Source organism: Phoxinus phoxinus (assembly GCF_949152265.1).
Source record: "Phoxinus phoxinus genome assembly, chromosome: 18".
In the NCBI taxonomy this organism is placed as follows: domain Eukaryota; kingdom Metazoa; phylum Chordata; class Actinopteri; order Cypriniformes; family Leuciscidae; genus Phoxinus; species Phoxinus phoxinus.
The window spans coordinates 4,335,781-4,357,781 of record NC_136893.1 but is presented as its reverse complement, the minus strand read 5'-3'; the positions used below and the strand labels follow the sequence as shown (position 1 = coordinate 4,357,781).

The 22,001-nt window shown below is 35.8% G+C and overlaps 2 protein-coding genes across 2 annotated transcripts in view; one reads left to right on the top strand and one right to left on the bottom strand.

The window, feature by feature from the left end:
- Positions 1-818: 818 nt before the first annotated feature.
- Positions 819-21,324, bottom strand: LOC306985737 (protein shisa-like-2A). Its single transcript, XM_079588338.1, has 3 exons — positions 20,805-21,324; positions 15,726-15,862; positions 819-1,652 (listed from the first exon to the last, which is right to left on the bottom strand). The coding sequence occupies exons 1-3, from the start codon at positions 20,984-20,986 to the stop codon at positions 1,468-1,470; spliced, it is 504 nt and encodes a 167-aa protein (XP_079444464.1). The 5' UTR covers positions 20,987-21,324; the 3' UTR covers positions 819-1,467.
- Positions 20,998-22,001, top strand: part of slc1a7b (solute carrier family 1 member 7b) — a gene marked incomplete at its 3' end in the record, with an annotated part of 48,048 nt that continues 47,044 nt past the window's right edge. The window contains exon 1 of the mRNA XM_079588839.1: positions 20,998-21,137. The remainder of the gene's footprint in view (positions 21,138-22,001) is intronic.

The following is a 22,001-nucleotide window of genomic DNA, read 5'->3' as shown; positions in this document are numbered from 1 at the left end:
CATTGTAGGAGAAAACTCAGAGCTGTTATCTTGGCAAAAGGAGGTTGCAAAAAGTATTTAATAAAAGGGTGCCAATAATTGTGGCCAACGTGTTTTGGAGAAAAACATTTATTTCATAATGTGATCTAGCCCCACTTTCAATTCTCTTGCTTCAATGAAAGGTTAGAATTTTGGCAATTTTTTGAATGAAAGATCAAAAGGATAAACAATGCAGATTTATTTTTTACAGCCAGTTTTGATCATATTTACCAGGGGTGCCAACAATTTTGGCCATGACTGTATTTATTGAGATTAAGTTATATTTGTACTTGCTGTAGTGTTGTCAAATGGATTAATCTCAATTAATTGATTCTAAAATAAAAGTTTGTGCTTATATAATGTGTGTGTGTACATACACTCTAAAAAATGCTGGGTTGTTTCAACCCAATTTTGGGTAAAATATGGACAAACCCAAACTTTGGCTTAAAAATGTAATGTAAAAATTTAACCCAAAGGCTGGGTTTTTCCATATTTTACCCAAAATTGGGTTGAAACAACCCAGCATTTTTTAGTGTATATATATATACACACACACACATACAGTACACATACATTTTATATACACACACACACATATGTGTGTGTGTGTGTGTGTATTATATATATATATATATATATATATATATATATATATATATATATATATATATATATATATATACATATATATACACACAGATACAGTACACACACACACACACACACACACATTATATAAACACAAACTTTTATGTTAGAACTGATTAATCGTGATTAGTAGATTTGACAACCCCAACTTGCTGGTTTTGAAAGCTTCAACTTTCTGAAAAGTGCCTTTGACCGCACATAGTGTGTCTCAAACAGGCAAATGACTGACTCTTGCAGGTTATGAACCCTTAATTTTTCAAACACCACTCAAAGCTGTTTTAAAGACACCATTAGGACGGAGGCCAAGGAGGAACGTGCTGGTGTATACGCTCTAAAAACCCAGTTTGAGAGATAGATGGTTTATTGTAATTCTCAGGATTCGGGAACAACAAACTCTTTGAGTTCAATTCCGTCTTTGGTTCAGCTGCGGAGACTAAAACTGCTTCACCAAAAGCATTATTATTTCTTTAAAGCAGTAAATTACCGTTCTGAATACTGATACTGAAGTCTTGATGAATTGTTTTATTCATGTGAATGGTTTAATTAGTTTCTTGCCTCAAAAACAAACCCAAAGAGCCCGTGTGCAGCTCTAATGAGCAGATGAAAAGCATATGGTTTGAGGGTAAACTAAATGATAGTTCATTTTTTACTAAGAGGTTTGAGGCAATTTGTCATTGATTTCATTCAGTTTGTGCTACAGCATCCAAGACCTCAAACCAGAATCGTTGAAAATGTTCCATCAGTCGCATGATGATTGGCTAAAGCCGTTGAAAGGACTCCTGGGTGATGTCGTTCAGGGCTTTATGAAGGTCCCTCTACATTGATGGTGGTGACCGTAGCCATGAAGCAGCGCTGGAACAGCCGGTCCGGATCCGGCGGCTGGTTGTCACAGTCTAGTTTGCCTCTTAGGAAATGCTTGCGGAAACCTTGCGGTCCCGACGGCGCGCTGGCTTGGCTCGGACCCTCCTGAGGACTGGCCCCAGATCCTGAGAAACACAACACAGACAACATTAAAAAATTTCTGGAGAAAACGTGAGTCGTGCGCAAAACCCGCAGGCACGTGTGAGCAAAATCCACAGCGACGCTCGTCTACAAGGACACGTTCAAAATACACTGTATGATATGGGTTGTACGTCAGAATGAACGTAGACTCACTATTGGCCAGCATCACACACATGACCAGCGTCGGCCAATAGTGAGCCTACGTTTTGACGTACGTTTTCACTACGTGAACTCACTCAGAGGCCCACACAGAAGAAATTGAATAGGTCAATAAAGGCATTATTTTTGTGTTTTTTTTGCGCACAAAAAGTATTCTCGTCACTTAATAAACTTAAGGTTGAGCCACTGTAGTCACTTGGACTATTTTAACGATGTCTTTACTAACTTAAATTTTCATTTTTTGGTAAACTATCCCTTTAAGGTTTGAGGAAAACATTCCAGGATTTTTCTCCATATTGTGGACTTCAATGGGGTCCAACGGTTTGAAGGTCCAAATTGCAGATTCAGTGCAGCTTCAAACACGGTCCCAGCCGAGGAATAAGGGTCTTATCTAGCCAAACCATCTGTCATTTTCTAAAAAAAAACATTAAAAAAACAAATATTTTTTAACCACAAATGCTCGTCTAGCACTAGCTCTGCAATGCGCCACACATTACGTAATAATGATGGTTTGCCTAGATATGAGCCTTATTCCTCGGCTGGGACCGTGTTTGAAGCTGCACTGAAACTGCAATTTAGACCTTCAAACCGTTGGATCCCATTGAAGTTCACAATATGGAGAAAAATCCTGGAATGTTTTCCTCAAAAACCTTAATTTCTTTTCAACTGAAGAAAAAGAAGTCATGAACATCTTGGATGACGTGGGGGTGAGTAAATTATCAGGAAATTTTAATTCTGAAGTGAACTAATAATTTTAAGTTTATTACAACTGAAAATATCTACACACAAGAACAATCCTCATTTGTTATGAAAAGTTACTCTTTCGGATCCAGAGTTTGACTGTGAGATCATGACACAGGCAAAAAAAAAAAAAAAGCTCCCCATTACCATGATTTTATGGTTTCTGCAACAACAATAATAATATTACAATGGATCAAGTGACTTGTGCTGGTTATCGAGCAATGAAAGTGTCGATCAAGTGCTACGTAGTAGAGCTGCGCGGTTTAATCCAGTAGCATCACATGACTTTTAGTGTTTATCCCATGTGCTCCAGTAAACAACGGCATTCAATATGTGGGGGTCTTATGAGGTTTTGATGATTGGTCCACCGGGAAAAGTTCAGTTGCTCCCAATTGGCCAGTTAATTCAGGCCTACTTTTCATTCCCTTGATAGCCAATCACGATCCCCCCTCCTAGCTGGGTCTTCAGCCCTTTTGATAATCCGCCGTATCTTTCAACCAAGTGGCAACCTTCCAGTCTCTCTCTTTGAAAGAGACTTAAACTGCAATTCATCAACTAGCCACTAGAGACAGGCTGCAAAAGAGACTCGATTCCATCCATTAACCCCCAGTGCCCAAATTACAGCAGAAACTAATGTGTTTACAACCTGCTACAAAAAGTGGTTTTGGTCTATACAGCTAATTTTGCCCTTCAAGACAACTGTGAGGGGGAGACTTTTTTTTATAACTCATCCGTTTAAATTATATTAAGCCTTAAAATTCTGCATAATTAAGGACGTGGCCACTTGAGTGACAGGTGGATATGCAGCTGATGTCTCTACTAGCCGTTTGTCTGCTGTCTGTTAGCCGTCACATGACCTCAGCTAATCCAGCCTTTTTGCACATGTTCAGTTCATCACAACACTAAGATGGCGACGACCGGCTCTGCCCACTTTAGGGGTTCAAAAATGCTCTTCAGAAACCTACGGGTGACGTCACGGACACTACATCCTTATTATTTTACAGTCTATGCTTTCAACATACACGTTTTTTTCCTGCTATAACTTGAATTAAAGTGGAAGAAAAGATGCGCTACTGCTTGAATTGAAGCGCTGTGATCGGTCACATCACATTGAAGAGCATCCAAACGTCATTTATTTTTTGAACTTCCTGATTAAATGGATAGGATTTGAAAGGTAAAACTTTGTTTCTATCAGAAGTAAGAAAAGCGCAGAGGCAAATAATATTTGGTGTAGGGAAAATATGAGGACCTGACAACCATTCATAGGTTCAAATAGAGCCTGCTTTAACATCGTTATTTAAAATATATATTACCGATTTAACTTTGACAGCCCTACATTCAACACAAGAGATTTTCTTCACACGCTTCAGTCCGACGCATTTTTTCGCCCCCCTTTTGACTGACAGGATATATAACCTGCTATTTTTTAACTATTACATGAATATAATATTAATTTAATCTGACTGTCAGGACAAAACAATCATCATGTGACAACAGCACTGTTTCACAGTTTCACAAAACAATAGTTTCACTTGTATTGTTTTCTTCTTTGTATGAATCCCTTCCGCTCGTATTGTTCTCATTAGTCAGACTCTCTGCATAAAAGCACCTGCTAAACGGAAGACAGGAAAATGTTGCACTGATTTGCAGTCATATTAACCCTGTAAAGAGTGATGTAGGAAATAATAGTCAGACATTATTTTCGAAATGGAAGAGTTTATTGAACCTTTAGAGAAAATATATTTTTTCCAAATGTCCATGTTTTTTTTTGTTGAGTATCATATTTGATATATCAAAGCTTGTATGGCTATGGCAAAAGGGGCTCAAACTGAGCAAAAATATGCAGTTTATAACAGTATAGGAGACTACTTATACATTAAATGCATATGAATATCAGTCATCACTTTATATGTCCTAATAATAATATTAAATATGAATATGTCTATTTAAATGCACAGTTTTATGATGAAATCTCTATGTTTTTCCTATAATAAAAACTGGAAAGCAATGCAACAGTGATGATTGACAAATAAACATTCATCAAAAACCTGATGGATCAGCCTTTGAAACTTGTGTATCAAATATTAATCCCACTTTCTCAGACAGGTATTTTCCTGTGTATAGTGTAACATAAAGACTCCTGCTGGATCACAATTGATCTCTCTGCAGTACAGACACTCACAAATGAGTGAAGGGACCTTCTTTTATGTTCACTGTAACTTTCATCTTTCAAACTTTCAAAGTTCAACAGTGAATCTTGTAGGAGAAATACTTTGCTGCATTGAAACCTTGTTTTAGAAAGTCTGGAAAAATGCTACAAATGCACAAGGTGAACCAATGAAAGATTATTTTTTTGCTTTATGAGACAACATAACATGCACAAAAAGGGGAAAACGATGATGGAATTTAAAAAAAATAGTTTTATTAACTTTTTAAACTTGAATTAAGTCCTTTAAAACAAAGTAAAAGAGAGACCTTGCCAAAAAAGCAGTCTAACACATTAGAGCAATAAATAAAAAAATAAAAAAATGTGACTAACTTAACATTAAAATCTGATGGAAATTATTGTTTTTTTGACTGAATAGATGGATATTTAATCATATCATATACTATATGAGCCATACAATCTTTGAAATATCAAATATGATACTAAACAGAAAAACATCTACTGGTATTTAATTATGAAAAGAACAATTGCAAATAGCTCTCACATACAAAATGGTGACGCATGCATGATGCCACGTGACCAACCATAAGTTATAAGTTATCTGCTTGTTCAGGTCACATATGCAAGATTAATTCACCCAAAAGAAAACCACTTCAGTATACAAATCACTGAAGATATTGCAGCAACACTGGACTGGAGATAAGCATCATATAAAAATAAAAAAAAGACTGCGATTTTAAAGAGGCCCTATTATGCCCTTTTTCAAAGTATTGATTTAGTTTTTGGGCTCTAGAACAGGTTTTAAATCTTAAATGTAAAAAAAAAAACAAAAAAAACATAATTTTTCCCCATATTCTCCATTGTTGCGGCTCCTCTCTTCCCAGTCTGTCAGTAACACTCTGTTTAGTTCCTGTCTCTATGAAGCTCCTCCTTCTAAAAAACACACTGTGCTCTGATTGGTCAGTTGGAGCGGTGTGTTGTGATTGGTCAAGCGCTTCAAGTGTGTTTAGGAAATGTCCCGCCCCTTACCATAACCGCCAGTTTCAACACACTACTAACTAACTCAACCAGGCCCCGCCCCTTTATTCTGCGTATTAATTATTTAAATTAGGAATATTGTGACGTGTTCATTCCCGGAAGAAACCTCAACAATGGAGGTGTTTCAGGGAGTTCAGAAACACTGAGACTGATATAGAGAATAACTCCCGCTGGAGGAACTTTACAGAGCTTTTTCATCCTCGAACAACAACATTACACACTAAAGAAAGATGAACATGTTAAAAATCCTCTTTAACAAATACTGAAGAATCAAAGCCCATGATGTATCAGAAACATAATACGAGTGGTGATTTTGTCTGTACGTTATGGAGACAGAAGAAAAGAGAGATGTGAGAACAGAAGAGCTGTGTAGATTACTGATCAAATTCATGTAATTCTTCAAAACACACACAAATTAAAAGTGGCATGTATACATGATGCATTTCTGAAGAGATCATTCTCTAAAAGGAAACCGATGAAAACTCATCTATTAACCCAGAAACCATATTTTATGTAGTTAAAAGCAAGAATTGTAATCAGAAACTCAAGTTTGTGTGGCAGACAAAGAAAAGTCAAAGGAGAGGAGAGAGATGAAGTTTTAAAAAGAGAAAAGGAAAAGAGAAACAACCCCTGCAATGCCTTTACACATTGTTTTGTAGATCTATGAAATCCGTTTCATGCTAAAAAAAAAAAAAAAAGTCATTGATGGGGTCTCAGTAAAATAATATAATTTGATGTTTTGGGTCTTCTTGCAGAATTTGAGCACAACTACAAAGAAAACACGAGACGCTAAAAGCCACGGGAAGACGTGACACTGCAGTTATTTGTTTGTGTCACAGAACGGTGCGAGAATGACGAGAATAAATGGAGGCGGTGGGGATGTAAGACCATCCTCTTCTTTCATCTGAATGAGGGATTTTTTGCAGTGCTTTTCGTAGGATTTCTAATGTTCAATGTGGTTTCTTATTTGTCCAAGTCAACACAGTTCACACCAAAATCTGTATATGTGGCTCAGTCCCTCCTTCAATGCAAATCTGTGGGGCTTTTTAACTGTCCACCTGAAAAAAAAAAAAAAAGTCTGTACAATTTGAGGTATCATGCATCTAGCACAAACGGTGAAGGATGGGTTGCACAACATGCAGTTTAATTTTGACCTGCCTTAGCAATCAATCAATGCAAACACTCTGGCTTAGAAAAACAAGTCGAATGCATTGATCTTTTTGTGATTTGGCACAAGGGAAAAGTGCTTTTATTTCACAACACCTCTCTCATTATCACAATATGACGATATAAAAAAGGCATATGGAACGAAACCCTAGGGTTCTTGACTGAATTTTAATGAACACTTAATGCCAAAAAGGTTCTATATACACTTAAAAATAAAGATTCCAAATGGGGTTTTTCCCAGCGATGTCATACACGTGTCAAACTCCGCTTCTATAGACCTCACGTAGCCCCGCCCCTTCTCAGCGCTGCGCTCGTTGTCTTTTGGCGTTCCGGTCTGTATTTTTCACAGCGATCTTGCATATTTATGAATGAACGGCTCGTTTTAAAATATTCCCGGACTACTGACATTAGTTAAGACATCTATATTAAAGGAACACACCTATTTTTTTGGAAATAGATCTCTCCTAGAGTTAAACCGTTGAGTTTTACCGCTTTCGAATCCATTCAGCCGATCTCTGGGTCTGGCGATAGCACTTTTAGCATAGCTTAGCATAGATCATTGAATCTGATTAGACCGTTAGCATCTCTCTCAAAAAAATTACCAAAGAGTTTCAATATGTTTCCTATTTAAAACTTGACTCTTCTGTAGTTACATCGTGAACTAAGACCGACAGAAAATGAAAAGTTGTGCTTTTCTGGGCTAATATGACTAGGAACTATATTCTCATTCCTGCGTAATACTCAAGGAACTGTTGCCGTACCAGCAGCGCAATGATATTACGCAGCGCCCAGCTCGGTAAGTGACTGGAAATTATGTGCGTAATATCATTGCGCTGCTGGTACGGCAGCAGTTTCTTGATTATTACGCAGGAATGAGAGTATAGTTCCTGGTCAAAATGGCCTAAAAAAAAATCGCAACTTTTAATTTTCTGTCGGTCTTAGTACACGATGTAACTACACGAGGTACCCTTTAAAATCTTCTAATATGTATAATTTATGTACTGAAATGTACCTGAATGAACCTTTGAGGTACTAATATGCACTCTTTGGGTACGAAGGTGTACCTTTTGAAAGGATACCACCCCAGTGATAGCTTTTGTACCTTTTTTTCTTAGAGTGTCTCTTAAGCTGAGTGTTATTGTTACTGTATTGTTATCTTTTTTTGTTTGTGTACAATTTTTTTAACATTTTCTCCAACAGCCCAAGCAAACATACAGGCCTATAGAATGGTGCATAAAACAAATATATATTCCAAAATAATACATTAGCTTCATTGTGGATTTCAAGTGATCAAGGGCTTAGAGCTTTCCATTTAAACACATCGCAAGGTTTTTCCTTCAGGAACTGAATTTGACAACCCTCTCATATGGCGCTTTTCCACTGCACAGTACCAGCAGGGTTCCCGCGGGGTCTTAAAAAGCCTTACAAGCATTGAATTTATTATGATGGATGGATGGATGGACCTTAAAAAGTTTTGAATTTTGATGTCTGGGTCTTAAAAATTGTGCTGTATGTAACTTCTCCGTATTGTATTTTTCACAGACAATTTCATTTATTGTTGAGTTCTGATTTTCGATGTTTATTGTTCAGGGGTCTCCCAGTTCCCCATATTCCCAGCATGGAATAAAGCTAAGTATTATTTTTCACACCTGCTTGGCTTATCATCTTTTACCCATTCCACATTTGAAAAATAAATGAACACAAGTTCAAGGATTTTGTTTTTCTTTGCTGGTAGGGACGTGAAATAGGTATTAATTTTTTACATAAATGGTCTTAAAAAGGTCTTAAAAAGACTTGAATTTAACTTGAAGAAACCTGGAACCCTGACCAGCTCGCCTTGGCTCGCCTCGCCTCGCCTCGCCTTTGTTTGGTTTTCCACTGTGTAAAAGTTGTACCGGTACCTGCTTGGTACTTTTTTTCGTATCACCTTCAGCGAGGTTCTAAGCGAGCCGAGGCGAGCTGAGGCGATACTAAACTGTGACGTGACACACGGCAGACTACTGATTGGTCAGAGATAATCGTCACTATTCACTGAGTCATTATTGCACGCGCCAGACGGAGTATCCTGAATAACCCCGGCATTTTTTAATAGTTTTGCCAGAGATTGCGTGATATACCCATTACTAATATTATGTAAAACAGCATACACTCGACTTCCTCCATTGTCCTGTGTGTGTGGGTCGCGGGTGTGTGTCGCGTCGCTATGACGACCAGGTACTATTGTGGAAGTACTATATGCAATGGAAAACGGAGCGAAACGCGAGCCGAGCCGAGTCGAGCTGGTACTGGTAATGGAAAAGCGCCAATATATGAATAATTTTTGGTTCCCCAAAGAATCTTTCAGGGATCAGTTCTTAAAAGAACCCTTTTTTCTAAGTGCAGAAAACATTTTAATAATTTAAAGAAGCTTTTTCCACTATAAAGAACCTTTTTGTGCAATGGTTATGGATGTTAGAGGTCAAACCATCAAAGAGGTAATTCAAACCATTAATAAGTTTATGAGAATTGTCAAAAATGATTGCATAATACGTTCATGTTTATTTCAATGGGCTATTTAAAGATTTTTATCTAGTGATAAAGTATGTTATGAGCTGTTTAATTTGTAAAATTTCATAAAAATAAAATACCGAATTAAAACTACATGTATGTATGTATGTATGTATGTATGTATGTATGTAAGTGTATGTATATGTGTATATAGGTATGTATATGTGTATAGATGCAGATAACAAAATAATAATAATAACATAAAAATTTAATTAATTAAAGGAATGTAAGAATTAAAGGGGTAGGAGTACATAAGTTGTACTTCTTCCTACTCATTTTCGCACATGAGATAGAAGTATGTTCACACAGGAAAGTAAGGATACTTTGTTTACTGCTTTTATATATATTTTCTTTTCTTCTCTTAATGTTTTGGACATTATTGTATCTTATTTTATATATTTTTTTCTTCTTCTCTTATGTTCGAAATAAAGATTTCAATTAATCTTAAAAATAAAATAAAAAACGAAATCCATAAAATGATCCCATGATGGAACCCCAAAAAGGTTCTATATATGAAGCGCATGAAAGAACCCTTTAAGGTTCCATATAGAACCTTTTCTTATAAGAGTTTATAATTATATTTAATGTATGATAATTTATATGTCTTAATTAGGTGGACCAACTGCAATTCCCAACATTTGAGACGTGTCTCATCTGACTGAAATGTCTCATGATAAATAAGACAATGAATTGCGTTCGATGTTTGCTGTATTTCTCTTGTCGTGAGTTATTGGCATTTCCAGCAGTTGTTGAACAAAAGACACACAAGGACACATGCAGGCATTGAATTTCTTTCCACAACTTGTTCAATGCTAGGTGAAGTATATTCGAAACACATTGTGAATATAATTGTTTGGATCCGGAACTTTCTCTTCCGTTTTTCTATTTTTCACGTTTCATCAATTGCCTCTCTGAATCTTTAAAGTTCATGCCAACAAACTATTTAAAGCCAAAAGAAAAAAAGCCTGCTGTCATCAAAGTACAGGCAGCATTAGCACATGAATTTGGTTAACTAATTGCAAACTTTGCTTGTATGGTCAAGATGCAACCGCAACTAAAACCAGAGGTGGATTAATAGATTGTAATTTTTGGTAGAGAAGTTTAAAGGGATAGTTCACTTTGAAATTAAATTCTGTTATTTTCTAGCTTACCTGAAGTGCATCCAAGATGTAGGTGTCTTTGTCTCCGCAGTAGTTTCAATTTTGATATTTTTAGGTCAAACCGTTCTTGTCTGTCAGTCATATAATGCAGGTATATAGGTACTGTCTCCAAAAGCATGCAGAGATGTCTCTAATACCATACAGAGAAAAATTGATGGCCTAAGACACGAAACATGCGGTTTGTGTGATAAAACCAACAGTATTTATAACAGTATTTTATCTCTTTTACACAACGACGTCCAAGTGATCTGTTTACTTAGTCTGCGCAAGCGCCGTAGAGCGCCGGAAGTGATCTCTCGCGCGTGTACGTCACTCATTGTTTACACCAGAACTTATGCACAGAACAGATTGTAGGTAGGACGGATAATAGAATTGGTGCTAGTTTGCACTTATCCGGGATGTTTAAACCAATGTAAAAAAATAAATTTATGTAAGCTCGCGCGAACTCATCCGGGAGATCACTTCTGGAGCATTCCGGCGCTTACGCAGACTATGTAAACAGATCACTTGGACTTGGACGTCGTTGTGTAAAAGAGATAAAAACTATATAAATACTGTTGGTTTTATCACACAAACCGCTTGTTTCGTGTCTTAGGCCATCAATGTGAACTTACGATGGGGAATTTTTTTATTTAGATTTTTCTCCGCATGCTATTAGAGACATCTCTGCATGCTTTTGGAGACAGTGCCTATATACCTGCATTATATGACTGACAGACAAGAACGGTTTGACCTAAAAATATCAACATTGAAACTACTGGGGAGACAAAGGCACCTACATCTTGGATGCACTTCAGGTAAGATAAAACATACCAAAACTTAATTTCAAAGTGAACTATCCCTTTAACACTACCTCCAGGCTGTCCTATTTGGCATTGCTGGTGTTTGGCATTTAATGCATCATTTCGATGCTTTGCATTAGTTTCATTACATTTAAGCACATTTGCATTACTGTAATGCATCCAGATGTTTATTTTGAACTTTTTAAAATCTCATTATTGCAGATAATGATTCTCATTTTAATATTGTTTTTCAGTATATAATTAATTTTAAGTAATACAATTAAATTCAAGAAATACTACAATGGTGTATTTAACGTTATAAGACATTATTTTTACCATTACAGGAACGATAATCTTGGGGGAGAACTTGCTTAACTGTGCACTTACACTTCTGGTCAAAAGCTTGGAAACATTAAGGTTTTTGAAAGTATAGTCTCTCAATCTTCCCAATGCTGCATTTATTTAATACAAATACATTAAAAACAGTAATATTGTAAAAATACTAGCCAACTACAATTTAAAACAACCATTTTCTATTGTAATATATTGTAAAATGAAATTTATTCCTGTGATGCAAAGCAGAATTTTCAGCATCATTAATCCAATCATCAGTGTCATTTCTTATTATTATTAATGTTAAACACAGTTGTGCTGCTTTATACTGTATGTTTGTGGAAACTGCAATTAAAAAAAAAAAAAAAAAGTCCAGGATTTTTTTTTTCCAGGATTCTTTGATGAATAGAAAGTTAAAAAGAACAGCATTTATTATATATTTTATATGTTTTACATATATATATATATATATATATATTAGACATCTCTTCTGTTCACCAAGGCTGCATTTATTAGAAGAAAAACAAACGTTTATGTTTAAACCAAAGCAGCTAAACCGATATTCAACATTGATAATAAGAAGTTAACTTAGAATGATTTCTGAAGGATCATGTGACACTGAAGGGTGGAGTAATGATCCTAAAAATTCAGGAATTTCAAAATATATTACAACAGAAACCAGTTAATATTTTTATTTAACCAGTTAAATAAATGCAGCCTTGGTGAACAGAAGAGATGTCTAATGTGTGGTTATCACTATGTGATAAATTGCATACTTCACAACGTTGTCGTGTTGTATTATTGGACTCTCTTCATTTTTAGCTCTCATAATTTGTGTAGTTATTATGAGTTGACACTTAATTTTAGTATGTAGAGAAACATGTGTTCTCATAATGAGTTAACAGGAGTAATTATAACCCTTCAGGTCTTTAGAGAACATTACCGCTCAACACAAAGAGCTGATGTTTTCCGATTGTCTCATTAAACCTCTCTTCTCTGAAGCATTTAATTTTCAGATCTCGACTCTCCTGCTCATTAAGCCTTCTGTGGATATTGTTTATATAGACCTAAATTACGTGCACAGATTCTGAGCTCTTTATCTTGGTGCTGAACCGGTCAGAAACACACATTTAAGATTTTTTTTTTTTTTGTGCATTGTGACATTTTCATGAAAGCACTCAAAGAATGTATATAAAATGTCATTAACTAGAACTTAAATGATCATCTATTTAATGGTCTGTTAAGAAATCTATAATGTAACTGATGTTCTTGATAAAAGTTATGATGAAGTGTTACCGTAAAATGATAAATTACAGCCGTAGGTCCTCGAGTCTTGTTGGATTTAATGACAAACACACTGGATGCTAATTTGGATTAATGTTTTTAATTGTCACGAATATAAATCACAATGCAAAAAAAAAAAAAACTAGAAATTTTTATGCGAAAACAAAATAGAGAGAGAGAGAGAGAGAGAGATTTTTTTCAATTTTATTCTCTCTTGTTTTTGCATTTCTGTTCATAATTTCTTTGTTTCTTCGTCATCACAAATAAAACAATCGACTCCAAGAACAACTACACAATATGCTGACATAATCACTTTTTTAATAATATTTGAATAAAAGGTGAAGATGGACATCACTCCTGTCCACTACTGTATGTATCTATATTTGTGAAGTTTGAGTTTCATGTGTGCGAGGCTAGATTTCTTACAGCAAAAATCCACATGATTTTCTGCTGATGCAACCAAGGCAGAAATGCATTGCAAATAAACTGCAAGTCTCATGCCGTCTATAAGTCAGAGAAAAGGGTTGTTAATGTTCATGTTTTGTCTGAAAACCCCCTCCAGCTGTTCTTTTCAACCACTTCAACGTTGTACTTCAGAAAGCTACCGGTACTTGATTATGCAAATATAGCTTTGTCAATAATTAATGTGATTGCTTGGTTCTGCAGCTCTTTGGACTGATTTACTGAACTTACAGCAAGTCATCTATTCACCTGACACTGCCAGAGATTTGCAGCACATCCTACATGAGCTCTCTTGAATATCTATAGCTTTTCTTTGATTCGTTTCCTTCCTGAGCCGACAGGTTTGGGATGTATGAAACATTTTCTCACACAAAACAAGCTTTTGAACTGTTATTGAACTGTTATTGGGGAAAGCGTCGCCAGATAAGCTTCAATATGTTTGTTATGTTGCTCAAGCCTTGTAAAAACATAAAAAAATGTCAACAAAAGAACCACATTTGAGTCTGACGTTTGAAAATGGTGGCCTTTGCAATAAAGACTTAAAACAATCCATCCTAACTTTGCATAAATGCACCACTATCGATGATAATCACCCCTTGTGTCTATAGAAACATCAAAGACAGAAGCATGCAAGCGTAGTTCAGTGCGTTTTATACTTAAAACTCATATATAGTGCAGCCAAAACAAGAGTAAGAAAGTGACCTCACTTTCCATTTTTGGCAACTTCTCTTGGGTTGTTACCTAGCTACTGCTAGAACTCATGGTGTTACTAATATTGATGACGCAAATGTAAAATGTGATGTGGAAATAGCCGGGGGGGGGGGGGGGGGGGGGTGTGTCTTCAGATCATGCAATCCAAGCAGATGTGAAAGAGCCTACAAACTGGCTATAATAGATTATAATCAATAGACCATTTGGGAGTAGACGTCACGGTTACCTCACTGCACTATGGTGGCAAATGGAGAAAAACGGGTGAGAAATTGTCTTCTTGTTCCTTTAGATGTCTTTATTTTTATACAATACCGTCGTCAAAGACGGCCTTTCAAGCTAAACACAGACGCATGGTTGCATTTATGATTTTATAACTCACAAAGTCAGTATTTCGAGATATAAACGCAATTATTATTATTTTTTTTAATTCTGTGACAGAAACAAGTTTCCAAACTGCTACAGCAGAACGGCCACTTTCTGCCACAAAATGCTCTATAAATGCGAACATCAGGCAAAACTTATTAAACACATCTCTACAATTACTGACTCGGATTGTTCAATCGTAGCATTCTGGGGTCATATAGTTTTGTATTATGACTGTTCTCACCACCTCCACTCACTCACACAGCTCAGAGATCCACTGGTTGACGATCACACGTTGATCTGATTGGTTACAAGGTAGTTTGTGACATCAGAAACACCAGCGATTTCAAACTGTGTTTTTGAGACTGTCTTTGGTTCACTGCAGTTTTAAGGAGTGCTCAAAACACTCAGCAATGCTGTCGACTTATGAATTTGCACATGGTTTGTCTTAAAGCATATTAAAAGCACCACATTTATAGGCATATAAAAAACATTAAAAGCTTGATTTTCACCACAGGGGGACTTTAATAGTTTATGTTTATTTATTTCCCATAGATGTACAAAAAAGAAGGATAATGCACATTACCCCATTACATATTCATCCATTTACTCACTGTATTTACGTAAATTTAAGTAAAATGTTAATTTTTTAAGTTTAATTTAAGTAAATATGACAGATGCCATCAAATGGATGTGCAAAAGATTGTTTGTCTGCCTGAGAGTATTTTTTCATGACTGATTCGTGTATGCACCTGAATGTAATCGATACATTCACAATCATTTGGATTTTTCTATTTATACACCGAACAAACAAATAATACAGTAGTCATCATTTGAAGTGGATCAAAAAAGTTCATCAAAGTTGTCCTAAGACAAGAACGGTTATTGTTCAAAATTCATGTATAACTTTGATGAAAGGTTTTGATCCACTTCAGATGTTGACTGTAGTATGACAGAACTAATCTAAGTTAATAGGAAGCTTACCAGTTATAAATATAATTAATTTTTCACATCAAACAAATAAACCCAAACTCAAAACAAATTTGTGTAAAAATACACTATGAATGAGATTAAAGTCCTGAGCTCCTTTCTTGCATCTCAAGATGTTTTCATTAATAGAAATTGTTGAAGATGTATTCATACCTGGAGCTCTTAGAGGCAGTCCGTTGTCCAACCCTCGGGGTTTAGTGGCGATGAACAGGTAGCAAAGCACACAAAGAGTGATGATGAAGGCTAGCAGCACCACAGCAGCTATAGACAAACCAACCAGAGCTCCCAAACTGAAGGACAAAGAAAGAGAGAGAGATTCAAGAGGTTATAAATAGGTTATGGGATCCTGTAGGAAGCAATGATCAGAAATAGGTTTAAGTTATGATGTAGGCCAACAATGCTGGAGAGCAGCAATACCACAAATGTTTTTCCAGCAAAAAGTCTATCACTTTCAATTATTCCATTATTCGGTTAGATGTTTTTCCACTTTCAAACAACTCCTTTCAAATATCCTTCTCCCCCACAAGATCCTAGGATGAAAGGATAATGACTTTGTTTTAGATTATTATAGCGTGCTGTCGCACATCTGCATGACTGAGAACAAATTATAACCAGCTTTGAAAAAAGCAAATGAGTTCTTACATAAATCAGTTAATGTTAATGGGTTGTTTCGCATTAATTGTTTAGCGTGGAAGAGGTTGCAGAGACACTAAAAGCAGCAGAGCATCACCTGTGGAGAAACTGCACTTAAAGAGCCACAGTGGGTCATTTAGACTACTTAACCAGTAAATGGTCAAACTAGCAGTGCTACATTTTGGAAAACATATCGTTGTTGGGTGGTTGCTATGTGACCAAATCAATAGAGCCCACCTCATTGAAAGCAGCGACCTATACAAAAATAAAAATAAAGATTTTTTATTGGAATCGATATGCAATTTTCCATTGCATAAAATGTTCTTCACACCAAGTAAAAAAAAAATATTTTAGAACTGTTCGCTGAAAGGTTCTTTTTGGAACCTTTATTTTTAAGAGTGTAGATTATGGAACATATCACAAGATTCTTTTCACACTCTTTTAAAACTCTATAAAGCTTCAAAGGGTCAGCATGAACAACCCCTGTGTGTGAATCACCATTATTACTGATTGTCCACAGACTTCTCTGAGATGTCATGCTGTAAAATGTCATGGTGGCATGAAAACGGTCATCACTGAGTTCCTTGTGAGAGTGGTGCAAGACGGCTTGACCTGATCACCTGAAGATCAGTATAGCAGCCACAAAAGTACATCACAGCAGGCACAAAGGAAGCTTTTAATTTACCCTGAGTGACAGGAAGATAGCAAAGTGGAACATTTGGATTTTTATCAGCTACATCCTTCAAGAGCATGTCCAGGCCATGACTCACCACACAATTAAAAGGAAAAAAGAAATTAGGCTGATGTTTTGCAAAAAGAAAATGCATGAAAATTGAAGAATGGGAATATTTTGCATTAAAGTCATGAAAAATGGAGGAGGGGGGGGGTTCTTGATGTTTTCATTTAATTTTGGGTTGAAATAAACGTTCACATTTGTGTGATATTCACACAAAACGTATAAGATCTGGTTTGAAAACAAGATGTTTGCTGTTCAGATGTATTGATCAGGAATGTGTTTCCCCAAATGCATTATTATAAGCCTATGAATGAATTGTAGAAACCATTGGTAACAATGGCCTCTCTACATTGGTTTACAATGCTTTTGGGAAAGCCCAGGATGATATGGACACTTCTAACTGTTAAGCCATGGGATCCTGTAGGAAACAATGATCACAAGTGAGAGTTTCCATCGAGTCAGTCACGATTAATGTTACGTCAATAGTACTGACGTATTGGGGTCTCACTTGGGAAGTTGGGATCCCAATCACTTTCGAGGGGTAGCAAAATGAGCCAATGGAGATTGCCCAGTGAGATTTGCATGCCAAGAGATAGAAGTCACTTAGTCAGAAATAGATTTAAGTTATGATGTAGGCCAACAATGCTGGAGAGCAGAGAAATCTAGCAAAACCACAAATGTTTTTTCACCAAAAAAATAAAAAAATAAAAGTCTATCACTTTCAATTATTCCATTATTTGGTTAGATGTTTTTCCTCTTTCAAACAACTCCTTTCAAATATCCTTCTCCCCCACAAGATCCTAGGATGAAAGGATAATGACTTTGTTTTAGATTATTATAGCGTGCTGTCGCACATCTGCATGACTGAGAACAAATTATAACCAGCTTTGAAAAAAGCAAATGAGTTCTTACATAAATCAGTTAATGTTAATGGATTGTTTCGCATTAATTGTTTAGCGTGGAAGAGGTTGCAGAGACATTAAAAGCAGCAGAGCATCACCTGTGGAGAAACTGCACTTAAAGAGCCACAGTGGGTCATTTAGATTACTAACCAGTAGCTCATTAGACATTTTTTGAACAATGGAAAACATGGAAAACGTATCGTTGTTGGGTGGTTGCTAGGTGACCAAATCAATGGACCCCACCTCATTGAAAGCGACCTATACAAAAAAATACAATAAAGATTTTTTATTGGCATCTATGGTTCCATGAGGAATCCATATGCAACTTCCCATTGCACAAAATGTTATAAAAATAGGGTTCTTTTAGAACTGTTCGCTGAAAGGTTCTTTTTGGAACCTTTATTTTTAAGAGTGTAGATTATGGAACAGATATCAAGATTCTTTACACACTCTTTTTAAACTCTATAAAGCTTCAAAGGGTCAGCATGAACAACCCCTGTGTGTGAATCACCATTATTACTGATTGTCCACAGACTTCTCTGAGATGTCATGCTGTAAAATGTCATGGTGGCATGAAAACAGTCATCACTGAGTTCCTTGTGAGAGTGGTGCAAGACGGCTTGACCTGATCACCTGAAGATCAGTATAGCAGCCACAAAAGTACATCACAGCAGGCACAAGGGAAGCTTTTAATTTACCCTGAGTGACAGAAAGATAGCAAAGTGGAACATTTGGATTTTTATCACCTACATCCTTCAAGAGCATGTCGAGGAGAACGAGGGTTACACAAGTAACCGAGACATTCTTTATACTATCACTGATGTTTCTTCTAGACCACAATTACGATAAATGCAGAGCAAATGGATACATTTGCTTCTCAGATATTTTCCTTCAAAAGCACTTATCTGACACGTCTCCTCTTGAGTTTCAGAAGAGATCTCAGTATGTAATGTCAAAACCATTCTCAGATCTGCAATCCGATATCTCAGCATGAACTTCAAAGTTTCTCATTGAATTCCCACCAAGACAAAATGATCTGCTATTCAAATTAATTTATAGTTCTATACTCTTCCTGTATGTCAAGAATTGATTTTTCTCTACTTTTATTGATTTCTATCAAGGAACTTTGAGAGACACACCAGAGATTCAATTTACACTTGAAACATAAGTGATTACTCCAATAACTCTCGAGTATAAAAAAGCAACCTTTGAGCAAAAATAAACTTTCCTCCGTGAGCATACAACTACAATAGTTATAATTAACACCTGATGGAAGGTGTTCTACCACCTATAAAACCAGGTGTTGTGATTTGCATGAATTCCCAAGCAAGCATTTAACTAAACTTCAGTCATGAATATTGATGATTAGGTTGCAAAGGTTGTCCTTATCATCATATTAATGAGACGATTCAAGAAACATGCATGCATTTTCACCATTCTTGATGTAAATTGCAGCTTTTAAGTTATTGCAACAATTTACATAATAATGGATCTATGAACAATGTACACAAGTGATGCAGTTCTTGCATCTTGAATTGTGTTTTATTCTAATTACACATGATGGCATCGAAAAGTGCAACAATTTGCATTAATTAATTAGTCATAATTACAGCTTAATCGGTCAATCAAAGCTTAGGTATTAATACCATTAAAATATAGCATTTTCCATGACAGTGTCTGTTCTCACTTCAAGTCTTGTAAGGTCATTATTAAGTGACTGTGCAGAAAGTGTTCTTCAAATCAAGACTTAATTAAGACTTGAGAGTGTGATTAGACCACTTGACTGAAGCTATTTGCTGAGGTTACTGACACATCAAATTATCAATTAGGAACCTTGATGAATCTGATCAATCAACAATTAAACCTGTCCCCTGGCTTATAGGATTTCAATGTCTTATTTCAAGGTTGTTAACATCTAAACATGCTTAAAGATTATTATGAAAAGCAAAACAAGCCTTTGTGTATTATCCAGATTCTCAGCTTCTCAGTTTATTCTCTTTTGAGACATTTTCTTTTGTAAACATGTCTACATTTTTTTATAGAGTTTCTCTTCGATTTTTGGTTGCTGCTCCTGGAAACTATTTAATTGCTTCAACCCTCCTTCTGATCAATCAATGGACCCATTAAACATGTTCGCTGATTAACAAAAATGTCAATGTCCAATTATGTTTAACACATTATCAGAAAATCCTGTTCTTATAATTAGTATCTTTGTCTTGTTTTCCAGTTGAAAAAATATGTAAACATCTTTAAAACAAAATTAATTTTCCAGAGAAGCAGAATACAAATTATTTAGGAAATCACTTTTATATCTAAGATACATTCAATGAAAACAAGTCTTTGTATGTTAGTTTCTCAGTTAACATTTCATGTTTTGCTGCTCAAGTGTTCATTTTTGAAATTTTTAATTTAAAACAATTTGTCTTTTGAAAATATGTTTTGTCTGCATTATGGCTCCTGAAAACATGGCATTTCATTCCCATAACAATATTGGAGAAATATAACAATAAAAGGGTACACTCACTCAAAAAATAAAGAGCACTGTCTTTCAACATGTATGACTTATCTTCCTTTATTATTGGAGATATTAGTATTATTATACAAGTATTATTTTTATTTTTACTATACATTCATTTTATTTTATTTTTAGCTTAACTGTATAAATAACGACTTTAGTAGAATGGAAAAACATGTGTTCAACAAAATAATTAATCAATTTTGTGTAAATATCAATTTTGGACAATTTTGAGTGAAAAATCACATTAAGTTGATGTTTTGGTAAAGACAGAATCAGAGTGTTTTAGACAACATAATTTCACACAATATCACATCAAACTTTGTCATTTCTCTCATGTTTACGTTTTTAGTGGTGACTACAAAGTTGTCATTGTCAAGTTAGTCAACCATAATTTAAAATTAGGCATCCATAACAAATAGTAGTTTCACAAAATATCGTCTTACCTAAGCCACCACATGTATCCATATTCATATGGGAAAAAGCTGTTGGGATCGTCGCAGCAGTATTTGACGTCATTGAACCCGCAGCAGAATATCGCGCGCGCGTCGCTGTCGGGTTTCGGGCACGTGAAGCCGGTGACAAACACGTTCTCCGCGTTGTAATATCCCGCGCAATCCGCGTCCATGCTGCCTGCGACTCGAACCCTCAACCGGCCACTTGTTAAAGCCTGAAGACTCTGTCACATCCTCTGGATTGTCATTAGTCGTCTGAGAGTTACTCCAGTCAGATTATAAACAATGATGTGACGACTGTCAAAGACGCGCGAACATCTGAACGTGAGATGCTGAGAGCTTTCTTTATGATCTCTCTCTCTCTCTCTCTCTCTCTCTCTCTCTCTCTCTCTCTCTCTCTCTCTCTCTCTCTCTCTCTCTCTCTCTCTCTCTCACACACACACGCACACGCACACACACACGCACGCACGCACACACACACAATCAATCACCATGTCTCTCTCTTCTATCCACTCTCACTTTCTGTCTTTCATATCATCTTATCATGTTGTAATGACTACACACTAGATAGATAGATAGATAAAAATAGATGTATAGATAGATAGATAAAAATAGATGTAAATTAAGAACTCTATGTGTTAAGAACATGTTTATGTTATTATGATGAAATATTTGCATATGAACATATTTTATAGTATAATTCTGCAAATATTATGTATATAGTATATTATCTGTAAATAATATTTTCCAACAGAGACACAGTTTGAGCTGCTATAGAAAAACTCATCAGCACAAGAAGGAATGTCCTTGAAGTTTCCGTACACCACACTTTTCTCTCATAATATTACACAATTAATTTCCTCATATGATCTGCTGCATGCTCGCAGAATCACATTTAATTATATCTTGGTAAAGAGAAAAAACATTTTCAAATTGTTTGGATGTTTGGTGTCGCTCTACCGTTGATGCGTTGAGAAGTTGTCATAGAAGAAACCAATGTGAGTTTTCACATTTTCTACCTGTCAGTATAATGCATTTTTCAATAATGAAGTTTGTTTTTGATAAATTTTCATTTATTTATTTGCTCAATAAATTAATTTAGTTATATATTTTGTTGTCTTTACCCATAGTGCACCTTAAAATATAACAGCCTCACGTTATACCAGCGCAAGTACCGCCTGGTTAAGT

Coding starts and splice junctions, on each gene's coding strand:
- LOC306985737 (XM_079588338.1), bottom strand. CDS start 20,986: ATGGACGCGGATTGCGCGGGATATTACAACGCGGAGAACGTGTTTGTC. Junction 15,863..20,804: donor GGATACATGTGGTGGCTTAG/GTAAGACGATAT, acceptor TTTGTCCTTCAG/TTTGGGAGCTCTGGTTGGTT. Junction 1,653..15,725: donor ACTGCCTCTAAGAGCTCCAG/GTATGAATACAT, acceptor TGTGTTTCTCAG/GATCTGGGGCCAGTCCTCAG.